This window comes from Spea bombifrons, chromosome 3 (genome assembly GCF_027358695.1).
Source record: "Spea bombifrons isolate aSpeBom1 chromosome 3, aSpeBom1.2.pri, whole genome shotgun sequence".
NCBI classification, from domain to species: Eukaryota; Metazoa; Chordata; class Amphibia; order Anura; family Pelobatidae; genus Spea; species Spea bombifrons.
The window spans coordinates 92,712,379-92,736,379 of NC_071089.1; the positions used below are offsets into that span (position 1 = coordinate 92,712,379).

At 42.0% G+C, this 24,001-nt stretch overlaps 1 protein-coding gene across 3 annotated transcripts in view; it reads left to right on the plus strand.

The window, feature by feature from the left end:
* Positions 1–24,001, plus strand: part of VEPH1 (ventricular zone expressed PH domain containing 1) — a 138,080-nt gene that overhangs the window by 7,433 nt on the left and 106,646 nt on the right. For all 3 annotated transcript variants that reach the window (XM_053461392.1, XM_053461391.1, XM_053461393.1), the window contains exons 2-4: positions 16,742–16,916; positions 18,101–18,316; positions 21,538–21,712. In XM_053461392.1, coding sequence (XP_053317367.1) covers positions 16,779–16,916; positions 18,101–18,316; positions 21,538–21,712 — 529 coding nt within the window. In that variant the 5' untranslated portion in view covers positions 16,742–16,778. The remainder of the gene's footprint in view (positions 1–16,741; positions 16,917–18,100; positions 18,317–21,537; positions 21,713–24,001) is intronic.

The following is a 24,001-nucleotide window of genomic DNA, read 5'->3' on the forward strand; positions in this document are numbered from 1 at the left end:
ACAACGCAATGCTGGCTGCGCTCCCCCACAGTGGGAGCATTCGTGTCTGAATCTGCAGGAATTATACCATCTGCAATGGCTCTCATTGTAGAGCCAGCAGAGTCCCCTCTTGGAGGCCACCGCCGCTGTTCCTGAGGCAGCAGCGGCGGCTCCCCGAAAGGGCAGAGGCCGAGCAGGGGTCATAAGCAACAGCCACAGGTTGCCATCCTGCATGTCAAAACGCAAACCAGGCCGCACCGCCATTTTTTGGCGGAACTGCTGGTCGTACATGAACCAACATTGACCACCGTAAACTTTGTAAGCACCCCAAATCAAATCCAGATAAGCAAACAATGCCAGACTCCGTTCAGGGAACTTTTCACACATAATAGCAGAAAATGCAGAAAAACCCTGCAGCTGATTACCGAAGCTCCTGGGAAGCTGTTTAACCTTATCAGAATCCTAACCCTCCGACCTCCTTGGTCTGTCAACCGACTCCCTATCAGGGGGAACTAGGGTCAGAACATCAACAAAATCCCCTCTCCAAATTTTTTCTTTAATGTCAACAGGAACATGCATGCCCAAAGGTGATAACTCACATGCAGAAGCCGGCACAGAAACCAAAAGAGGCACAGTCTCCGTGAACACTAGAGCCTGGGTTACCTAAAGCAGCTGAGTTACTAGTAGCAGCTGGATGAAGGGTATCAAGCCTGTCCACAACTGCCTTTAGCAGCTTAACCAGATCACTCCCAAAACTCCCAGCCGGAACCCCTTGACAACAAGAGGCAACATCCCATGCCCTGTGCTCCCAAAACTCACCACCAGGGCCGGCTGCAGATGGGTCAGGCAACTGTTGAGGCTCACGCAGGTCATCCTCTGGGATGTGGAGGTCGAGATCCGGATCTGGCTGCGATGGTCTAGGAGATGCCGTCCGTCCTCTAGCCACTCTCGGGTGAGATCGCCTCTGGGGAGATAAAACCGGGGCCATCCGCTTGCTAGACGGATGCCCATACCGCGGAATCCCCCGTGATGTCTGTGGAATCTGCGGATGCTCCGTCTGCCTGTCAGCAGACGAGCTCTGGCGTCTTCTCCCTCTTTGCCGTTGATGCGCATGCGCGCTGACGTCATCCGCTGCATGCGTCATCGAGAGCGACGGTCGCGGGCTTCTGGAACGCCCCCTTCTTCGCGCCGAACTGCTGGAGGCGCGGCCTGACCTCGTGGCTCTCCGGACGGGTGACTGAGAGGCCGCCTGGCGCGGCCGGCTGATGGACGAAACCGGAGGACTGGTCGGAGACTCGGCATCCCGGGAAGGCTCCTCAGAAGCAAAGCAAGAGCCGCAGACGGCACTCCTCCCCCTCGCGTCCGCCGGAGTGGACTTGGGCTAAGACGTACCGGAGGGCGTGAGCCTCTCGTTCTACGTCCTCTCACCGCGGGCACCACTTCTGCTGCATCAGGTCCTGGAGGGACGTTCCACCATTAGCTGCAGCATATGCTCGCAGCAAGGTGACAATTTGGGTAGCATCCATTTCAAATATAGTCTTCTTCTCACTTTCACCTTCTCTATCTTCTTCTTTTTTTTTTTTTGAAGGTAGTATAACCGGACAGCAGAACAGAAACTTCTGGGAACGTCTGGAAGCTGCTGTCGGTACAGGAAAAAGAGGTAAGAGTCACCTCTTCACCTTCCTATAAACCCTTATAGGAGCAACATTGTTGCAGCTACCCACCAATGACAAAAGGGGCTTACTACAGCCACCATGCATGGGCCAGCAGTCATGATCCCCCTTTCCTATAGGTCCAGGGGCCCCCTTTCTGGTAACAAAACCACAAACAGGATCCGAAGTATTAAGTACTGTACAAACGGCTGTCTGGATCTCTTCGGGTTCCTTTTAATTCTCTCCTGCTTCTCTCCCGTCTGGCAGTAAACTGTGCTATCACTAAAGATGCCAGCCCTATCACAGCAAGTACTAGTCCCAGTACTTTGTACATCTCACAGCTGGAATTGTTGGATTGGTGTGATTGGAACCCATAGACAGAAAGTACAGAGCGACTGCATAAGAGCACCCAACCAAGTACAAACAGCAAGATTATAATTTTGGTGGTCAGGCTAGGAGGCCCAAAGCAAGTGTACTCCATGAAGACAGAAATCTGTACTTGTGTGAGGCGTCTGTCAAAGATGGCCAGGTGCAGAGACTCACAGCTGTGTGTGTGCAGGCTATTGGGTGCACACAGATGAGACTTTTAAGCTGCCTATTCTTTTCTTTTAAATTCAATTGAAAAAATGAAGCACAGTTTCACACCCTGTAATGGATGGGTTAATTAACATCCTCAGGGTCAAAAAAACAAGATGTATCTTTGCCCCTAACAGCCTTTTAATGCCATGGAAACCTTTATGCGTCAAGGTGTTATTAGATGCAGAGAAGCTGCTGGCTATGACAAGTAACAGAGAATAGATGCCACATCTTCCCCCTGACCCCAAAGTGGTTCCTGTCTGCAACACCAATAGGGAAGTGCTTGTTTTCAAGTAGTGTAACAAACCTAAAATAGATGTTGTGACAGGTTGACACCCACAAATTAAACACTTTTGACGTCCAGCTAAGATTATATTATGGTGATTTATTATATTATGGTGTACAAGGCCCAACATTTCAAAATGTGAAAAAGGGCACTTTTTTTTTAATCGCTCTTGCGCAACTCAAGCAAGCAATTGCACTTTACAATGTCGCCCTTGCATCGCCACTTAAAACACACTTCATTTTTGTCAGCAGAGTCATGCATATTAAAAATAACCAATACATGAATTCAACCAAACCAATTTATTAAAAAAATATAAAATTATATTGACATTAATCTAAGACAACAATGGTATTTAACCTGAGAATACAATAACACTCCTACCAGGGAGTTGTAATTATTACAAGAAAACATGCTGTGATTTTCCACTGCTCTACTTTCTCCTTCCTTACAGTCTTCATTAAAAAAATAGTATTACCAGAAAACTTTTTTTGGTGTTTGTTCTATGTATTTTGGGCTGATGAATACTATAGCCGTTACTGCCGCCCAAGAGTGATGGGAGTTTGAGCGCAGGGCTTTCTTCTGTGTGTTATTAAAAAAAATTGTATTAACTATTTACTATTAACATACTAATAACTATAAGCATATATGGCTTTAGTAGTACTTAGGTCCCTTTTGTACTAATGTGTGCTTCGGTTTGTTCTCTTCTGCTGGACAGAAGGTGAGAGGAAGGCTGCCATTTATAGCATTTAATTTGTGAAAAAAAAGATTTATTTTTGCAGCTAGAATGGCACATAAAGAATTTCTAACAGAAGTTGCTTCCCCATACAGATGCAGCAGGTTGCTGAGAAGGTTTTTGCCCAAGGAACTTTGCTGGTCAGTTACAATCTTTCTTAAAATGCTAAATAGCCGTTCACATGATGCATTGCTATGGGGAATTAAGCAAAGAGATTTCACAAGTCTGGCTAAAACCAAGAACCTGGCCTGGCCAGTTACAGGGTCTTTAATTTGTGCACTGGTTTTGCAGACTTCATGTATCCTCATGTTGCTGTCAGCCACAGGTAGTAGGTCACAGGTCTGATAGTCTCTAAATTCAGAAAGAAGACTGTCCATCTCCTCTCTCTTAACATTAGGGAATCTCTTGGTGACCACAGTGTGTTTGATGGATGATAACTAACAGTTAGAAGGATTCATAAAGGTCAAGTTTTTTAGGACCTGATCGTCCAGAGGTATAGTTTTTTTCATATAATCTAGCGCTTTGCAGTAAAGTTGCACAGTTTCTACCAGAAATTCTTTGTATTTGGTAGTATCTGTTAAATTTTGCTTCTAGCAAAGTTGGTTGTCTCAAAGTCCAAAATAAGTTCAGTGGATGGCAAGTGAACATCACAATTCCTGTAATGAATTTCTGTGAGGCTTTCACTTTGGGCTATTACTGTGGGCTGTACAAATCTCACCAGTATATCTCTAAACAGTGTCATTAGTGCTGGGTGTAACACATGAATCATGGGAGCTTCTGTTTGGATCAAAAGATTACATTTGTTAAAGGTAGGCAAAATTGCATGCAAAAATAGCAGATACACCTTTGTTATAGGGTTACGGATTTTAGCTAGAATCCAGTGTTCCCTCGCACCAAGAGAGCTGTGTTGTTCATCTTCATCAAAAGTGCTTACAAAGTAGGCATAAAGCCCATCCCAAGAAAACAAAGTCCTTTCACTGGCTTTTCGAGGGATAACCATTGTTCATGTTTTATAATTTTTCTAACACTTATATTATTATATATTATTATATATATTATAGTAATTATATTATTACTTAATGACATGTATTCATTAAGTGATGCAACTTGACACTTTTCTGAAAGTGATAGTGTATGTCAATAATAAGATCCTCTACATTAATGGTTAGCATTTTGATGCATGTTCTGCCATTAAATGCACAAGGTGACAAGGACAGCCAACAGTGTACACCTTCTGATTCAAGGTTTGCGTCCCCATAATCCTTGATCGGGCACTATTTTGCTTGCCCTGCATGTTTGCCGCATTGTCTGCAGAGTATGTTGCACATTTGTTCCAGTCTAGATTGTGCTTTGATAGCATTTCATTGACTGCATCATACAACTCCTAGGATTTATTGGAAGTACAGACCAAAATATCAAGGAACTCTGTAACTACTAAGCCAGTGTCTGGGTGTTCATGTGTAACTAAAACAGGAAAATATTTATCAAAATCATCAGGGCTTGCATCTAAGGACAAACCAAAATATTTGTCCCTTCTTTCTAGGACCTTCTTCTAGGACTTTTAAGTGCTTCTGGAGCTACAGCACCTTGCAATATATGAGTTGTTTTGGTTGATGCACATGCGGATCTCTCTGCAACTTTGGAATCTGGAAAAAAAATGTAAAAAGATATTTCACATGATCACTGCTTGCAATAGAAATATTATGCTCCACTAGAAATCCAGTAAATAAAACCTCAGCTTTAGTTACATTTTCTGTCATCTGTGACTCAGGAGCAGAAAAAAAAAAAGACGACAAGGATTTTGATTGTGTCGTAGCCCTGGCAGAACCTGCATGCTTTTCTGTACCTAGGTGCCTGGTTATGTTATTGTAACCACCATGGTTAATTTAGAAATCACATCATGAATATTCATTCATGCAAATGTTGGCCCTCTCCTTGATTTTTTAATAAAGCGATGCTGTGCCCGCCATGAATCTTTAACCCCTTTAGGTTTTTGTTACTACGTTTGTGCGCAAAGCAGTTTTTGTGTTTTTGCTGTGTCTTTCTTCAACAGTAAATTCTCTCTTCTCAATTAGTGCACCCACACAAATCCTACATTGTTTTTTTTCAGCACAATAGGGCTTTCTTTTGAAATAATAATTATATATACATAATCCATTTAGTATGAAAAATGTGGGGGAATTTAGGAAAAAAAAGGAAATATTTTCAGTTTCTTTATTAATCGGGAAAGTGTTATTTGAAATAACAGTAGCAATGAGCATTATGATATCAATCCTTATTACAACCATTACAGTCCATATGTTGAAAATGAGAGTATGACATTGAAATCACATCAGACACATATACATAATAGAACGCCGCTGAATAATATAGAAAAACGGCAGAATATATGCCGGAAGGCTCCCAACCGTTATAGCCGGACTCTGCTGGGCCATCATAGGATCCCCTTGTCCCAGTACCATCATCTCTGGAACCCCGGAATCGGGCGCCGACCTTTCAGGACTTCAAGGCAATACCATTGGGTAGTAGTGAAAGCTAGAAAGATGGAGCTCTGTGTGGACCTATCAAGAGATGCTATGTATGGTGACCATCAGTGAAAAAAATGCTTGACTTTACTTTCTTTATGTAGAATGGATTCAATCCAATCCATGCGAAACAAAATTTGTACCTGGGACACGACCATGTCCAAATAAGGTGGCTGGGGAGATATCCATTGGGATAGAATGGCTCGTTTAGCTACAGCTGAAAGGATGCTAAAAAGGGGCCAGCCCGGAAAGTATTGTGGTGGAAAGTCTGCAGAAGTATCTCAAAGACTGCCCATTCCACCGTGTTGTGAAAACGTATACCCAGGACTCCTGTGATATAAGCCTGCAACTCCTTCCAAAAGAGGACAATGGGCCCGCACGACCATAGACCATGAAGGAGGTCTGCACTGGGCATTTGACATTTTGGGCAGCGGGAATGATCGGCCAGACCCATGGAGAAACGAAGCTTGGGAGTAATATAGGCCTTATGTAGTATTTTCAGAAACATTTCGCTATAGTCTCTGGAGACTAAAATCTTAGAATTCTTTATAGAAATTAGTTATTCCAAGAAGCGATACCAGCCCCCTTCGTATCCCATGTCATTAAAGGTCTATAAATTGTTGCCATACGGAACTGCCGGAGAGGGGATAGAATTGTAAGAGAATCTAGAGGGTTATTAAGGTTTCTACCCGCGAGGCTATGAGAAATGGTGTGGACATAGTCACGGAGTTGTAAATAGTGAATAGGGTGAAATATTATAGAGGAGAATTTAGTCCGTAATTGCGTAAATGTGAGTAATTTGCCTGTTTTTTGGTCAAAAAAATTGTTCACCAAACGACCACCACTTCGAGCTAAACGCCTAAAAATAGCATCCTCCCTGCCATGTTGGAGCCCAGGGTTACCTATCAAGGGGAAAAATCTGGAGCAATTAGAATCCAAACCCATGCGGCGTCGTATACGCTCCCAAGCCCGTGAGGTGTGATAAAACAAGGGATTGGACGCAAGATCGGCAGGCCATGAAGACCTCGGGAGATGCAAGAGGGAGGCCAAGGAAATGTCTGGAGACGGTTGTTGTTCTAAGGGAAAATTAGCAAATCTGGAACGGCCTTGGATTCAATCCACTGCAAAATGGTAGTTAGCCACTAAATTATAATAAGACAGGCTTGGTAAATTCACACCACCATTATGGACTGGCTGCTGGAGCTTAATCATGGCAATCCTAGCCTTTTTGTTTTGCCACAAATACTGTCGCAGTAACTTGTTATGGAATAAAACATCCTTTTTCTTTAATGTAATTGGCAACATCTGAAGCGGATACAGTAAGTGACAGCGCCCCAAAAAAGAAAGATGGAATTTAGACCAAGTTGTAAAGTAGCGCTCCAGTTGACGTAGCAAAGGAGTGAAATTCAGTTGATAAAGGTGTGATAAGTTAGTCGGGATATTAAGTCCCAAATATTTCAAAGCAGAAGAGGGTGTCCACTTAAAAAGGAACTTGCTACCCCAGTGCTGCCTAGCCTATGGAAATATAGGAAGTACTTCTGTTTTCTGCTCATTAACCAGAAAACCTGAGGTTATATGGAAATACTCCAACAATTGAAGAAGGTGAGACATTGTTGCCCTAGGATCAGATCAGAAAAGTAATAGATCGTCGGCAAAGGCAGCAAATTTCAGGTTGGCCAGTCCAACCGAGATACTCCTAAAATCCGCAGAATCTTCGATAATACGTATTAGGGGTTCGATTGCCAAATCAAAAAAGAGTGGGGACAGTGGACAACCCTGCCGCATACCCTTTCCCAAAGGAAACCAATTGGAATTAATATTATTCACTGCTAACTGTGCCGTGGGGGTTTGATATAGAGCCCTGAAGGCCTGAATAAATGGGAGACCAAAATGATGACATTTAAAAAAAATGGATTAAATAAGACCAGGAAATTCTATCAAAGGCCTTATCCGCGTCACAACTTATTATGACAGCCCTTTTGTTATTACTGAGTTTAGAGGCCATGATAGCTGCAATCACATTCCTGATGTTCTGGGTAGAGTGGCGACTCTTCACAAAACCTGTCTCAGAAGGTGAAATAATCTTCATTAAGATAGACTGTAAATGAGCAGCCATAATTTTAGCAAATATTTTAAGGTCTTGATTTAATAAGGAGATGGGTCTGTAAGAACATAATAGTGCAGGGTCTCTGTGAGGTTTAGGAAGGACAATGATCCTGGATGCTGTAAATTCTGTAGTAGGGGTACCGCCAGCACATAAATCTGTCCGTATACCTTTATTGCTACATGTATGGAGAACCTCTTCTTTAGTGTACGACCACTGCTGATACTCTCAGCTGCATGTTAAAAAAGAGCTTAATGTATGGCCACATGTACTCAGGAGGTGGCCACATGTACATCATTTTATTGGCCACCAACCTTAAAGTGTCAGGACTTGTTTTTAATCCCATGCACAGTGTAAAAAAAATGACATTTAAAAATAAAATGAAAACCCAGTGATGTCACCATGACACTGTAATGGGAACCATCCAGCTGGAAGAAAGTGTAAAAAAATGTCCAAGAAATTTTAAAAAATAAATTATTTTTTATAAGTCCTAGCATGGGACATGTTAAAATACCTTAGGGTGTTTAGTTTGCAAAAATACCGTATTGGCCCGAATATAGGCCGCACTTTTTCCCCCCACTTTAAGTCTTTAAAGTGGGGGTGCGGCCTATATTCGGGGTCTAGCGCCCAACGCCCGGGACAGGCACGGGAGACTGTCTAAGCGCATCGCGCAGACGTGCCGGCAGCGGAGGTTGTTTATGCTCGCATCACCACTGCCGGTGAACGTCTGCGCGAACAATCTTCCTTGCCGATACTTCCCACGGCGGAAGTGCCGGCACCGGAAGTTGAATACGCGTCATGCGTAGATGTCCCCCGCCGGCCCCACAAGACCCCGTGGAGTCTGCACCGGTAAGTCTGGTGGGGGGGGACTTCTTGGGGACAGAGTAGCAGCATATCTCGGGGGGTAGAGTGGCAGCATATCTGGGGGGGGTAGAGTGGAGGGGGGATAGAGTGGCAGCATATCTCGGGGGGGTACATCTTCGGGACAGAGTGGCAGAAACTTTTTTCTTTAAAAAAGCACCTAACTTTTAGGGTGCGGCCTATATTCGGGTGCGGCCTATATCAGAGCCAATACGGTACATGGTTTAATGGGGAGTAAATTGGCCAGCTGCCAAGTAGGATATGGGAGCTGGATGATCAGATTTGTAAAAAAATAGTTTTGAGTTTAAGAGTTCCAGGGTTTGTAAATATATTTAAATGTATGTGTGTATTTGTGTGTAGAAAGCATGACACGATAACATACGCTATATGGACAAAGGTATTGGGACACACCTCTTAATTATTATATCCGGTGTTTCAATCAGACCCATTGCCATAGGTGTATAAAATCCAGCACCTTGCCATGCAGTCTGCATTTACAACATTTGTGAAGAAAAATGGGTAGATCTGAAGAGTTTAGTGAATTCTATAGTGATACTGTCATAGGATGCCACCTTTGGTCAACTGTATGTGGTATTATTGGGAAGTGGAAGAGTTTAGGAACCTCAGCATTCTTGAAATCTAGAAGAAGCTCTAGTTACAATGGCCATGGGGGCTCTGTCAACCCTTTCCTGTTTGACATTTGGATCTATTTATTAAGAAGTCTGTATTTATTATATGACTGCACGTATTGTACGGCTCCTTTTATTATGATGTAAAGTGTTACGTTAATCCAATACAGTTTATTAAATAGAAATATACATAGACAATTGTATTCAAAAAGACAAGTGGTCTGTCAGTCATGGTTGATTCAACTGAGGTTGCTTGCTCTCACATATTTAATAACATGCAAGTGACTGAGTTTTTAAACTGCCCAAGCTTCAGGGCAAAGTATGCAAGTTGGATGAAAATGGGCATGTTCTCCTTTGAAGGTAGCACAATTTAGCAAAAAATAAATACCCAATCACAATATCATTAACCTCTAGAGTGCCAACTACTTAGAACATCTAAAAACATCAGCAACATATCCATATTTCTTGCTGGTAAGAGATGACAAGTGCCCCCCACACACAATTCCCCAGTAAAGAGAACGTTAAATAAAAAACATGCATTTTATGTCAAACAAGGTCTAAACTGTGTTGTATTCTATAATTGTGTAATCTAAATATATTCCAAAATATTAAATTTTGTTTTTTTTATTTGACTCAAGATTAAAACAGTAGGAAAGTTTAAACTTCGTAAGGCGGACAGGTAATTTTATTTAGGATAAAGCCACATTCACTGTAGTGAAGGTCATATGACAATGTCATCAAGTTGATTTAATCTACATTCCACAAATTCCACCTCTGAAACCCCTGTAATTAGTAGCTACTCATTAATTTCTGTACCAGCGAAACCTGGTTATTTCCACAAAGTAACTTCTAGATGAGAAATAAAAAAAAAAAAAATATATAACGGTAGTTAATAAAGTATGGAGCTAAACCTATTTCTTTGTTGTTTTTGTGGCTTTCATAAAATAACGGGTATGAAAGAATTTTCTTAATCCTGGGTGAATAACCTAACCATTTACCAAAGCAGATTATACTTGCCCTGAAAAATTTAATCCAAGGGCCATGCTTAATTTTCTAAATAAAAAAAAGGCTCCTCCTCCGACAGATGCACTGATATTTCACAATATATATATATATATATTTCCTCTTGGAGCGCTTCTGCAAAAGGGTGCAGCAGAAGTACTCCAGAAGGCCAGACTAATGCAGGCGGGTCTGAAGAGAAAGAGAAGTATTTCTGCACCTCTTCCTCATTACTCCAATAGGAGGAGAGGGTCTGCACGGAGGCTCCGCCCTATTGCGGAAGCACTCCTGGATGCATGGGTAATGCAATGAACAGCAGGGAGAAGCGAACCAAGAAAGAAGACAGAATACAAATGAAGCAAAGAACAAGAGGATGCAAGCAAAAAGCTGAGCTGCAGTAAAGAAGAGGGGACATGGAAGCAATGGGTGGAAAATGTAGGACTACATTGAGAGAGAGCATGAGAGAATCTGAGGGAGTGAATAAGGGTGAGTGACAGCAAATTTAGTTTTCGGATAAAAAAGCACTCCGAATTTCATCTGCAACTAAAGAGCTGGAAACAAAATGTGTAACTCTTCTTCCTTTGTTCCTTGGTGTTCAGGACAGCTTCCCTCAATCCCTCTTCTGCTTTTTAAGAAACTGTTAAGTTGAAAATGTCAGCAATACACAAAATTACCGATTAACTTTTTGAAAAGTGTTAATAAGCGATCTACGCACCAAACACTGTTTGTTTAAATGAAACATTAGTCTAGCTCCTTATTCTGTTATTAATGAGTAAATTGTACAAATTCAGGTCAGGTGTCTACAATGTTTAAAACATTAATTTTGATGGAACAATTTAAAGATATTTTATGAAATGGCTTTCTGTTCCTGATTATTAGTGTTTTACACCAGATGGTCTTTGAGTTAAAAATAAATAATTTGCTGTGTTTTGTTTTAACATATGCAAATATCTGTAAAGCAGCAAAGAAAAAACAACATTAGGAAAGAATTCAAATAGGAGTGTACAAACAGTAACCCCTCCCACATATCAACATCCCATAAAAGGGCTGACACATCCATAATCCTCCTCTTTCTTGGCTGCGACGGAACTTGACTCAGCAAAGGAAAAACGTCCAGAAACCAAAAACAGAGGACCCGAGGCGACGTCAACTCAGGAACACTGGAACCAAACGCCCGAGGCCGGAAGAACAAACCGCTGCAACTGATCCGCAGAACCGCAGCTGGACATGGGGAAGATCAACCTGAAAAACACAAATGACGGGAAACCGTAACAGCACAGAAGGCAAGCAATCCCCAAATGTACAGAATTATAAAACGCAGAACCGCCCACAAAGTAAAGGAACAGAACAGGATACCACGAAACATATAAAAGGTTAGATACACAACCCAGCGAAAACAAAAGGGAGGGCAAAGAAAAAACCAACACAAACCAAAAACCCACAAACCACAAAAAGAGGGCGGGAACAATATTCGCCTCTGTGTCTTTCATAAAATCATGACTTTACGTCATGTTTTAGTAAAAATCCGTTTAGGAACGCCGTCAAAACCCTGGTGCGCCACGGATATGGCGGAACGATACAGATTAACAGTTCTGTAAGCACGACCCAGGTCAAAAAGGTGAGTAAGGAAGTGAATAACGGAGGTCAAAGGGGCTGAAAAGGGATCCAGATCCCGTTGCAGGCACCAAGAAGCCCAAGCCTGCCAGGCTGCGTGGTAAGATCTGTGGGTACCTGGAGCCCAAGACAGAACGACCAGAGATCTTTGGTTCTCAGAGTAGCGGACTGAGTGGCCCCGAGGCAATTGACGTAGCGCACCGCAGACACATTGTCCATGCGTAACTTGATGCAAGAATTGATGCGGTCCCTGGAAAAACTCTTGATGGCAAAGGAGCCCGCCAGGAGTTCCAGGCAATTGATGTGGAGGCCGGTCTCCAACCGTGACCAAGGGCCTCCCGTGGAAATCTCGCCGCGCACCCTAACCGTGAAGGCTGGCGTCGGAATCTATGGAGACATCCGGCGTCATGCCGAAGATAGCCTTGCCGTTCCAGGCAGACATGTTGACCAGCCACCAATGTAGTTCCGCCATGGTCTGATCGTCCAGGCTGATCTTGTCCGCGTAGGAAGCGCCTTTGCGAAGATGATGGATCTTGAGTCGCTGGAGAGCCCTGTAATGAAGGGGCCCCGGAAATGTCGCCTGGATGGAGGCCACCAGTAAGCGGATAACGCGAGCCAGATGACGAAGCGAGATCACACGCAAACGAAGGACTCTCCGTAGTTCCTTCTTGATTGAATGGATCTTGGAGGTTGGTAGGCGGAGAACGCCCTCTACAGAGCCTACGACGAACAACAGAAACTCCAACCGTCTGGACGGGACAAGGTGGGACTTCTCCTCGTTGATGAGGAAGCCCAGGCGAAGGACCAGATCCAACGTCCACTGCATGTGCAGATGTAAAGTGTCCTTGACCTGCGCCATGAGAAGCATGTCGTCCAAATAGATGATCAGCCGGACACCTCTGGAACGGAGAAGGCCCACCACCGGCCGGAGAAGTTTGGTGAAGCACCAGGGCGCCGAGGATAGCCCGAAAGGTAGGCAAGTGAAGCGCCAGAGCTCATCGCGCCATCGAAAATGAAGGAGATTCCTGGACTCGGTTGCTACAGGAACCGTGAGATAAGCGTCCCTTAAAGTCTATCTTCACCAACCAATCGTTTGTGAGGAGTAGGTCCCGCAAAAGATGGATCCCCTCTATCTTGAAATGGCGGTAGCGGACGTACCCGTTGAGGTGCCGGAGGTTGATGATCGGGCGAAGGCCCCCTCCTTTCTTCTGGACCAGGAAGATGTTGCTGAGGAAGCCGGGGGTACCTGGGGGAACTCGCTCTATGGCGTTCTTCTGTGCCAGGGAAGTGACTTCGGAGTCCACGAGCTCTGCGTCGTGCTGGGAAAAAATGAAGGGCAGCAGAGGGGAAGAAGACAGAGGATAACCTATCAGCTCTATGACATAACCTCTCACCGTTTGGAGGACCCATGCATCGGAGGTTATGGACCGTCAGACCTGTGAAAAATGGGTGAGTCTGCCCCCTACAGGATACTGGGAAGAAGGGTGAACGTAAAAAAGGCTTACCGGTAGGTCTGCGCTGGCCTCTTGCTCTCCACGGGCGCCCTCGTTGAGGGAAGAAAGGTTGCCTGGTATAGGAATCCTGGAAGGTGGGTCAGTGGAGCTGGAAGTGAGAGTAGGAGCCTCGGCTTGAGCGAGATGAGCCTTGGAAGCCACGACTGGACAGACGGCTCCTGCCTCTGCCAGCCCTGGTGGAAACCCGAGGGTTGAAAACCTTCCTCATAGAGGACTGCGCCTTATCCAGCGCGGTGAAGGCCCCTACATACCGGCCGAGATCCTTGATAAAGGAATCTCCAAATAATAAGCCTTGGGCCTCACTGCCCATCTTAGGTTCAATCTTGAACAGAATGGCCTTGCGCCGTTCAATAGACAGAGAGGCGTTAGTACTTCCGGCTATGCAAATAGCCCTTTGCACCCAGCCCCGAAGGACCATCGGATCAAGGGGGGATCCTGATTCCACCCAGTCCTCGATAAGTTGGAACATTTTGGTCAAGGGGCCAAAAATATCTAGATGCTTGTCCTGCGTGGCTTTAAGCGCAGACTCAAGGCCCTTACGAGGGTTCCAGCTGGATTTTGCTAGGAATTGGACCATCTTAGGGTCCACCACAGGAGTTTCGCAAACTTTGCCCGGGATGATAGGCCGGGGACATTCAGCGCGAAGTTTATTGCGCGCGTTCTTGCTTAAGGGTTTACGAACCCTAGCCTGCAGATAGCGGGCGACATGATCAGAGGGTAACCACTCAGCAGAGCGAGGACGGTGTAACTCCTCCGGGTCAAAGTATGGTTCCCCAAATTGGTCCAGAATAGCCGAGTCAGAATGTTTAGGATGATGATCAGCTTGAGAGGACCCTGCCTGTGCAGCAGTCTCCGAGGGGTGAACTGCATCATTGTCTATCTGATCCCCCATATTGGAGTCAGAATCAGATATCTCCCAAGCCTCCTCTATAGATTCAAGGTCGGAATCGGACGAAGTAGAGGATTGCGCTTTAGCGCACCTCCATTTCCAAGCCTGTTCTGCCCGGCGGGTAAGGGCTCTTTTGCATTTCGGAGGAACGCTATCGAGGATGGGATTAACCTCATCAGTCAAGCTAGTTCTGGAGGCTGAACCAGACAATAATGGGGCGCAGATACATATAAGGAAAAAACAAATAAAACCAATAGTGTAGAGTGTAAAAACCAATAATGTGTGTGAATTAAATATTGCACTCACAAAACCAATGGAAGATTCAGACCCATCTAGGTTGGATGCAAAATATCTTTAATGTTCCTTGTGGATTCTAAAAAATAAACTTAAAATAGTGCAGTATCCGAGAGAATGTTTAAAATTGCCAGTAGAAGATACACTCACATTTAGTTCGTGCACCGAAAGTGCTAGAAGAGTGTCAAAAAAAAGTCCACTGGTTTGCAGATTGTAGAGCAGTCCAAGGAATATACACTCTACACTATTGGTTTTATTTGTTTTTTCCTTATATGTATCTGCGCCCCATTATTGTCTGGTTCATTTGAATTTCTACACCCTGAGGAGGAGTGTTCGTTTTTGGGCCGCTGCAGTCGTATTAGGGAAGTATTATACTACTTGTTTATTTTATACACCACACGTGATTTTAGGTTTATCCACGTTCTTCATATAGTTCTGGAGGCTGTCACATTAGTGTGGTGCGATTTGAATAAGGCTTTTTTACCCCCAGATGTCTGAGGAACAGGATCAGCTGGGGCTACAGAAGTCTGCAATGGTACAGTCATGGTTCTCTGGATAGCTTGAGTCAAAGATGCAGACAGAGTAGAAGTCATAGAAGACATAGCTGAGGCAATAGCCAGGGACACAGAATTGTTTAAGTCCTTAAAAGGATCAGTAGGAGGTAAGTTAGAGAGAAGATCTTCCCTTAAGGAAGCTTCATTGTCAGATAAACCCCCAGAGGGAGATTGGTGCCCAGCCATGATGTACAAATACAATAGGGGTATGTCTCTTTAAGAAACACAAACCGGCAAGTGTACTGGAAAGGGAAACTAATCAATCAGCGAAATAGGGATATGCCCCTTTAATGAAAACCGCTGCAAGGCAATATATTTAAATACAATATATGTAAATGAGAAAAAGGTACTTATCTGCTGTCTGGGAGCAGCAAAGAAAGAGGAGGATTATGGATGTGTCAGGCCTTTTATGGGATGTTGATATGTGGGAGGGGTTACTGTTTGTACACTCCTATTTGAATTCTTTCCTAACTAATGTTGTTTTTTCTTTGCTGCTGTTGGGAGTAAAGAAAGGGTTAAATGCACAATATGAGCCTCCGTGTTTTGAAATAAAATTGGTGATTGTACTCAAAGTATTTCTGTCTGTTACAAAAGTATCAATTTTAAGTGTATTTGCAGACGCTCATATTCTTTCCTTTTGATGTAACAGTGATTACATATAGACCAAATGTAACATTTAAAAAAGTAAGTGGGTGCAATTGTGTGCTTAACAAATTAACATTTTGTATGTATCTGAGAGCATCCACACGTTATCCAAAAATAACCCCCCTATTCATTTTTGTCTGGATTCATTGTTAATTTGCCCATTTTCAGTGTGCAAGCAGCTTGGTTTGTTGCACTGGACTAAGTGGCTCCGAAGCCTGCACGTAGTGAAATTTTGTTCCTCAGGTGGGCAGAGCTAGTACAGAAACAGGTTCAGTAAATTACTCGAGGTGAGAATTCACATCCGAATTCCCCTGAAACCAATTAGCATGGCAGCCAGGCTGAAAAATAAAGGACGTGATTGCATTTTACGGATGATAACTGGGCTTGATTCACATCTTGATGACTGGCTGACCAGTGATGCCTACAATAATATTATATTGTGACAAAACCCTTTCAGCTAAAGAGTCACAAATGTCACTTTCCAGGACCTTAAGCACAGTCATCTAGGGCAATGAAGCTCAGGGACACTGATTTTGCAGCAAACAGTGTTTTTATTTATAGGTCCACATGGAAAACCCAAAACAAGATCACAAAACTAAAACCTAGCTCCCAATTGGAGCCATCTCTGCAATACTTTGCTGGACCAGCCTAAACACCCAGGTACTGGCATGTAATGTAATGTGTGTATATATATATATATATATATATATATATCTTACATTACATTACATTACATGCCAGTACCTGGGTGTTTATAATTATATATATATATATATATATATATAATGTAAATGCTGTATATCATTCCCAGATCATGGGAGAAAAGAAATATTTCATGAAAACAATCTGTACAAGAGCTTGTGACCATTAAGTTGTTTCTGCTGCAGTGAATGGAGATACATTTCAGTGAATGGATTGACAGCCATGCACCATTTGTTTGACTTGGTTTTGGGACAGAAAGATCTCTCTAGAGCAGGTGATTTATTCTCCCTTGATGATTATGAGATTGAAAGCAGTCTGTCTGAAGCTCTGGAGCAGATCAAGATAATCTCTTCCTCTGTGGTAAGTACCAAAATCTGCAATATTTCACAAATATATATATATATATATATTTTCAACTTAATCAATATCATTATAATATACACCAGCCACAACATTATGAACACTGACAGGCGGGTGGGATATATTTGGCAGCAAGTGAACATTTCGTCTTTAAAGTTGATGGGTTAGAAGCAGGAAAAATGGGCAAGTGTAAGGATCTGAGCGACTTTGACAAGGACCAAATTGTGATGGCTAGACGACTGGGTCAAGGAATCTCCAAAACTTCAGCTCTTGTGGGGTGTTCCCAGTCTGCAGTGGTCAGTATCGAAAGTGGTCCAAGGAAAGAAAAGCGGTGAACTGCAGGATCATGGTTGGCCAAGGCTCATTGATACACCTGGAGGGCGAAGGCTGGCCAGTGTGGTCAAATCCACCAGACAAGCTACTGTAGCTCAAACTGCTGAAAAGTTAGTGCTGGTTCTGATATAAAGGTGTCAGAACACACAGTGGCGAAAGGGGGGCCTACAAAATATTAGGCAGGTGGTCATAATGTTATGGCTGATCGGTTTATATATATATCCTAGAGGTTTACAAAGCTTGTGAGACACTCCATCATACTTTAATTCTCCATTAAAAGATATAATATTCTTTTGACTACCCTCTCTGGGACAGAACATTTACATTGCTGGATATATGGACAATACACAGTTTGCTACATGTACTCTGTACAATATATGTTTTTTGACATGATAAATGTAAAACCAATGTCTTTCCCCCGGAAATTAATTTAGACGCATGGCAAAAGTTAGCAGCCATTTAAGACATGCACAGAAATTACTAGCAACATTATCACCACTAGAGGGCACTATTGCTGCATGGACTGGTCGCATGAATTCATCTTTAATGAGTACATTTCTGTGCAGATATAAACTGCTTGATCCATTTAAGCTTACAAAGCTAATATACTAATTTAAACCCTGCATAATTTAATGTGATTATGGGAGAACCAATGAATGCATTCCATAAGGTGATTAGGTAATTTCATGGAAAACAGTTTCTGGTTATTGTTATATACATTAAACGTATGATCTACTGTTATTACTTGTATATTGCTGTTGCTTATTAATGTAATTCTCAGTGCTGTATTTTTTGCTTGAATAAAATGTAATGTGCTTTACAGCTCATGAAAAATGTTGTGTTTATAACAGGATTACCAAACTAATGACAATGACCAGGCAGTGGTAGAGATTTGTATCACTCGGATCACCACTGCAATTAGAGAAACAGAGTCCATTGAAAAGCATGGCAAGGCTTTAGTCTTGCTCTGGGAATCCTGCCTTGAGCACAATCTGAAGGCTGCAGCTAAAGACGAGGACACCCCACATGGAAAAATAGCATCTGACATCATGAGCTGCATACTGCAAGTGAGTATCAGTATTCACTACCTGTTGCTTTAACTCACAGTGATTCTATTGGTGTCCCTATGGAACTGGAGTTTTGCCCATAAAATTCTCTTAGCCCCTCCATTGTTCCAAGGCCAATAGATCAATAGTCATGGATGGGTCACCCAATACAGGACTGGTGGATTTGTCTTTCTAACTTTGTCTTTGTGCTCTGCCTGATGTCTTGGCTACTTTGGGTCTCTGCCTTTGCCTCCCACTTATTTTGTGATACACACACATCCATGTTCACACACACTTATACTTCCATCCTTGCACACACACAACCTAGATTTAATGTATTTGCAGCATTTCAGCAATTTTTTTAAACCCCCTTTCTGTCTGTTTTCATTGCTAGAAGCACTCTCAAACATTATTGCTGTTATTAGTAACTATGAAATGCATTTAATGTATTATTTTTTAAAGTGGACCCCACTGATTAGCTTAAGTGTGGATGTTTTTATTGGCGTGAATTGTAGCATTTTAGAGGATTTGATTTTAGACAGGTCATTGAATCGCAAACCATATGTTAATCCACCATTTTGAGGGGTCATGGAATCAGACCTTATGGTTTACGATTTCTTTAGATTTTTCTTAAGGTAATATGGTTTGTCTATGTGGCCACATATGTTCTGCAGGATGTAATAAAACAGCTATGTTAACTACAGCATGGCTTCCTGGAAATGAGGTAATTTATGGAGTAAGTGAATAGTGTATATGGCCTAGGTTACCTTCTTCACCTAAGTCAGACAAATCAGAGGCCTTGTATATTTATGGCATTTAAGCTTCTTGTATGACATTTATTTATTAAAGTTACTAATTTGTTTCTTTCCCTTTTACATAACATATATTTTGATATGTGTTCTTTAATGTCTGTATTTATCCTACCAACAATACTTACAACTACCGTATATTCCGGCGTATAAGACGACTTTTTAACCCCAAAAAATCTTCTTAAAAGTGGGGGGTCGTCTTATACGCCGGGTACTTACCAAGCCGGAGGTTTCCACGAAGCCACCAATCTCTCTAATCACTACGCGCCGGCTATTGATGCCGAGCGCAGGGATGCCGTCATGTCCCGTCGCCCGGCATCAATTGCCGGCGCGTAGTGATGAGGGAGCAGGGAAGCCCGAGGTCTGGCACTTGAGACCTCGGCTTCCCTGCTCTCTAATCACTAGGCGCCAGCTATTGATGCCGAGCGCAGGGATGACGTCATGTCCCGGCGCCCGGCATCAATAGCCGGCGCGTAGTGATTAGAGAGCAGGGAAGCCGAGGTCTGAAGTGCCAGACATCGGGCTCCCACAACTGGATGGAAGAAAGAAGACAGAAGATAAGGTAAGAGATGGGGAGAAAGGGACAAAGGGGGGAGAAATATATATATATATGGTGTGTATATATATATATATATATATATATATATATATATATATATATATATATATACTGGTGTGTGTGTGTATATATATATATATATATATATATATATATATACATACGTGTGTGTGTATGTATATATATATATATATATATATATATATATATATATATATACATGTGTGTGTAAAGGCAGGGGTGTGTGGTGAGGGCAGTGTATAAATGTGTATGTATGGACAGGCATATGTGTAGAGATATATATATTATATATGTGTGTGTGTGTGTGTAAGGGCAGTGCATGTATGTATATGTCAGCAAATCAACCAGCAAATCACCGGTAAGGTACATCGCTTGCCGTGATTGGCTGGTTGTTGTACGCTGGGTAGAGGGGTAGTCTTATACGGCGAGTATAGTCCAAACTCTATATTTGGACTGTAAAAGTTGGGGGTCGTCTTATACGCCCAGTCGTCTTATACGCCGGAATATACGGTACATGGATTAATGAGGGTATTTTCGACCTGAAAACCTGAAGCTTTTTAATGTTTTTGCCACATATTTGTTCAACTACAATTCCCTTTCTAGGGTATGCGTAGTTATTATATCTTGTCAGACAGATTCACTGAATTTACAAAAGTTCACAGAATCTTTTTAAGCAGAATCTCCAGATTATGGAAATCATCCACATGCGTATATTTTTTGGGAAGCTTCAGCGTACATTGCATGACATGCTCATCTCATGAGACAGCGTACAACAAGACAGGGTAGGCACACACAAAATAAACAGTTAAATGGGCCCTCCAGCACTTTAATGCATGTGATATCTACATAAACATGTGTGTTGTCGCTTGGAACACTTTCCTGCCAATCAGTGGCAAACATATTATGTCTGCACAAGCAGAAAATGACATGGTCATCAACAACAAACTAGGTTTAGATTATGAGCTATAGGAAATCAAGAGACTCATCTAATAATCTGTCTGCTAGATGTGTTGCTCCTTCTGGTTTGGTTCCTTTACATGTGCTAGCAAAAAACTACATATTGCCCCACTTTACTATTCCTGTGTATTGTTGAAGGACAAACTACCCACCTGGAGGTTGAGAAGCTAATCAGGGGGCTGATAGAGGAGCTGACAGGGTGCATGCAAACCATCAATAATTGTTGAACAAATTGAGTCACATCAGTTTTCCTGTTTAAAAGTAAGGTTTGCACCTTGCCTTAAGGTCATTCCTTTAGGTGTAATCTTAATTTACCTGCTGATGTTCTGTTCCATCTCCTGTATATTTACTACAGAGTCGGACCAGGAGCACAGGAGACCAGTACGCCTAAAAAATATTGTTTAAGAGTCGCACTTCACATTGAGGATCCAACTAAGGGGATCATTCAAACGCACAAAGGTTACATAGGAGCATTTTGTGTGCAATCATGTATCCTCTAGAAACATTCTTTCCAAGTGATTTCATTTTTAATTAAAGAAAATCAGGATATAATTGTACGCTGCAAAATGCATAATCTGTTTTACTTCCATTTCAATAAAGAAATGTTGTTTTTGATGCACTGTGGTAGAAACTTTCCAAACAAAATAGCTATTTTGCCTATATAAGGATAATTAACAGTTATCCCTAAAATTCATGTTTGTCCTATTCTTCTTGCCAGTGCCCATGGGCTCTTTAGATGCAGCACAATGTTGTGCTATTAAAAAAATTGTGCAACAACTCACACAACATATTGCTATTGGCACAAAATATTTTGTTTCGATGGTCAGATGTGGTTGATCTGTTTAGTACTTAGTTTCTAATGAACCTAACTAGATTTTTTCCCTTTGAATCTGCAGAATTATAACAGACCGACCATTATGTCCCTGGCTGTCCCAGTGGCTGTGAAATTCCTTCAGCGAGGAAACAGGGAGCTGTCACGGAATTTGTCAAGTTATATTTCTCTGGCAGCCATTGCCAAAGCGGACCTTCTTGTGGATCACACAGTGGCAATTGTAAGCAGTGTCCTCCAAGGTATACATTTTATGTGCTATTGGTCCTATTAACAACATCAGTGTTAAAGATTAGTCCATGTCATGGTAGTACCTTTTCAATAGACATGTGAAAATTGGGCCAAAATCAGACAAATTTTTCTGTTTGGCCCATCTATTCGTTTTTCGGGCAACGATTTTCGTTCCCTTCCCATTAGGTTAAGCATTTTTAATTCAGGAACATAATTTGTTGCCCATATTCACTCTCATTCACTCTCGGAGGAGAGGACATCACTGCAAGCACCAGTATATTGCCCTCGGCACTTTCGGTGATGTCTTTTTCCACGATTGGATGATTGGGGAGGATGTCACCGCACCACCATCAATTTGACGGAAGTTGCCAGGTTATGTCTGTAGAGATGCGGATGAAGAAAAGAAGATTAAGGATTGAAGAGAAAAGATAGAAGAAGAAGATGCAGAAGAAGGTGCGGAAGTGGTCGGCAGAAGCAGGAGTGGTCGGCAGAGAAGGTAGGGAAACATTTAGATTGTTGCTATCAGCAATTCTTTATGATGCCATTATCATCCAGATATTGGAATCCTGACCTGACTGTTACTACTTTCATTTATTTGAGTTTCATTTACGCTTAATCTTTCTTTAGTGTAATTGTAATATAAAATATGGACAAGCATGCTAAGGTTTTTCATCTGTTAAACATCTTCCTTTATTACAGCGTATAATTTTAATGGTAGGTTTATTTGAACAGTGAGAGAATAACAACAAAAAATCCAAAATAAAGCATTTCAAAATAATTATAAATTGATTTGCAATTGTATGTGAACTGACTAAGTTTCAACACCAAACTTTTCATTTGGATTTAACTTTCTAAGTTAAAGGTGCTGTTCCAAATAAACCTTAGTACATCTGTTATTTTAATCATTTCTCTGAAGAATAAATCATATAAAAATAACACAGAAACATTTGATGTTTATTTTTAGTTTCCATGGCAACCACCTATCATTACCTGCTTATGTGTCACTTAGCAATTAAGCATTTCCTGGAAAATTATAATAAATCTGGAAAGGGTTTAGATATTCAGCAGTACTAGGAATGATGTTTCTAATGCTGAGTTGTGCTTTAAAAATGTTAAATTCCATATAACTAGTAGATCAACACCTTATTTTTATACTTGAAGTAGAGGTATGGGCAATGAGTTTTATTTTTAACATTTTAAGGTGAGAAAATTGTAGTGAATGTAACCACTTAATGTAAGTGTATTTCAATAATAAAACTTATTTAGAAGCCTTTGCGTATTGTCAACCTAATATTGTAAGACAAATTGTATTCATAGAAGGAACAAATGTGTAGATTTAGGCACCATGTTTAGGCACCATGCCTAATTCTAGCAGGAGAAAATAACATTAAAAATATGTGATAAAGTTGATAACTAATAGACTTGTACATGGGAAGCAAGATCGACTTGGACAAAATCTTCTTTTCCTCTTTGCCGCAATCTTTCCCTGGCAACGGATTTCTTTAACGACCATTCAGTTCAGACAAAATATGGAGACGTTTTTTGATTTGACATTCAGGAGCATTCCGAGGAGGAGAGGTCCCTGACACCTTTTGAGCTTATCTTTCACTTACAGCAGCAGCATGTAAAGGTTTAGGAATAGATCAGACTCAATTTTGCTTTGTAGGGCCACCAGCAACAGCAGCACCACACCAATGGATACACACATCCAGCAGCACGCCATGTGACTGAATTTCTCTCAAAGTGGGACCATAGGGCATTGGGAAAACACTGATAGATACACACATCCAGCCCACAGTACTGGACACTAAATATTCCCCCAAATTACAAAACTATTTAAAGAGTAAGGAACAGTTGTGTCTTCAGCAATCATATTTGAAGTATGCTACGAAGTCTATCCCATTTTAACTATATAGTATGTGCATATGGATCTGCCACCCGCACCCATATTACACACAGACACAGGATTTGTCCAGATTGCATTCATATGATTTACCCAGCATCCAGATTGTACCCATAATGGTCAGTCTCTGGTCTCCTCTTAGTCAGGACTGGCTCATATGCTCAGTCTGGCTCATATGCTCAGTCTGGCTTATATGCTCAGTCTGGCTCATATGCTCAGTCTGGCTTATATGCTCAGTCTGGCTCATATGCTCAGTCTGGCTTATATGCTCAGTCTGGCTCATATGCTCTTTTTATTCATTCTTTACCCTTTAGGCCCAAAACAGTAACATGAATGGATAGACTGTCAGAATGCATACACATACTCTACGCTTCCATGCACTTGCTTGCCCTTAGAC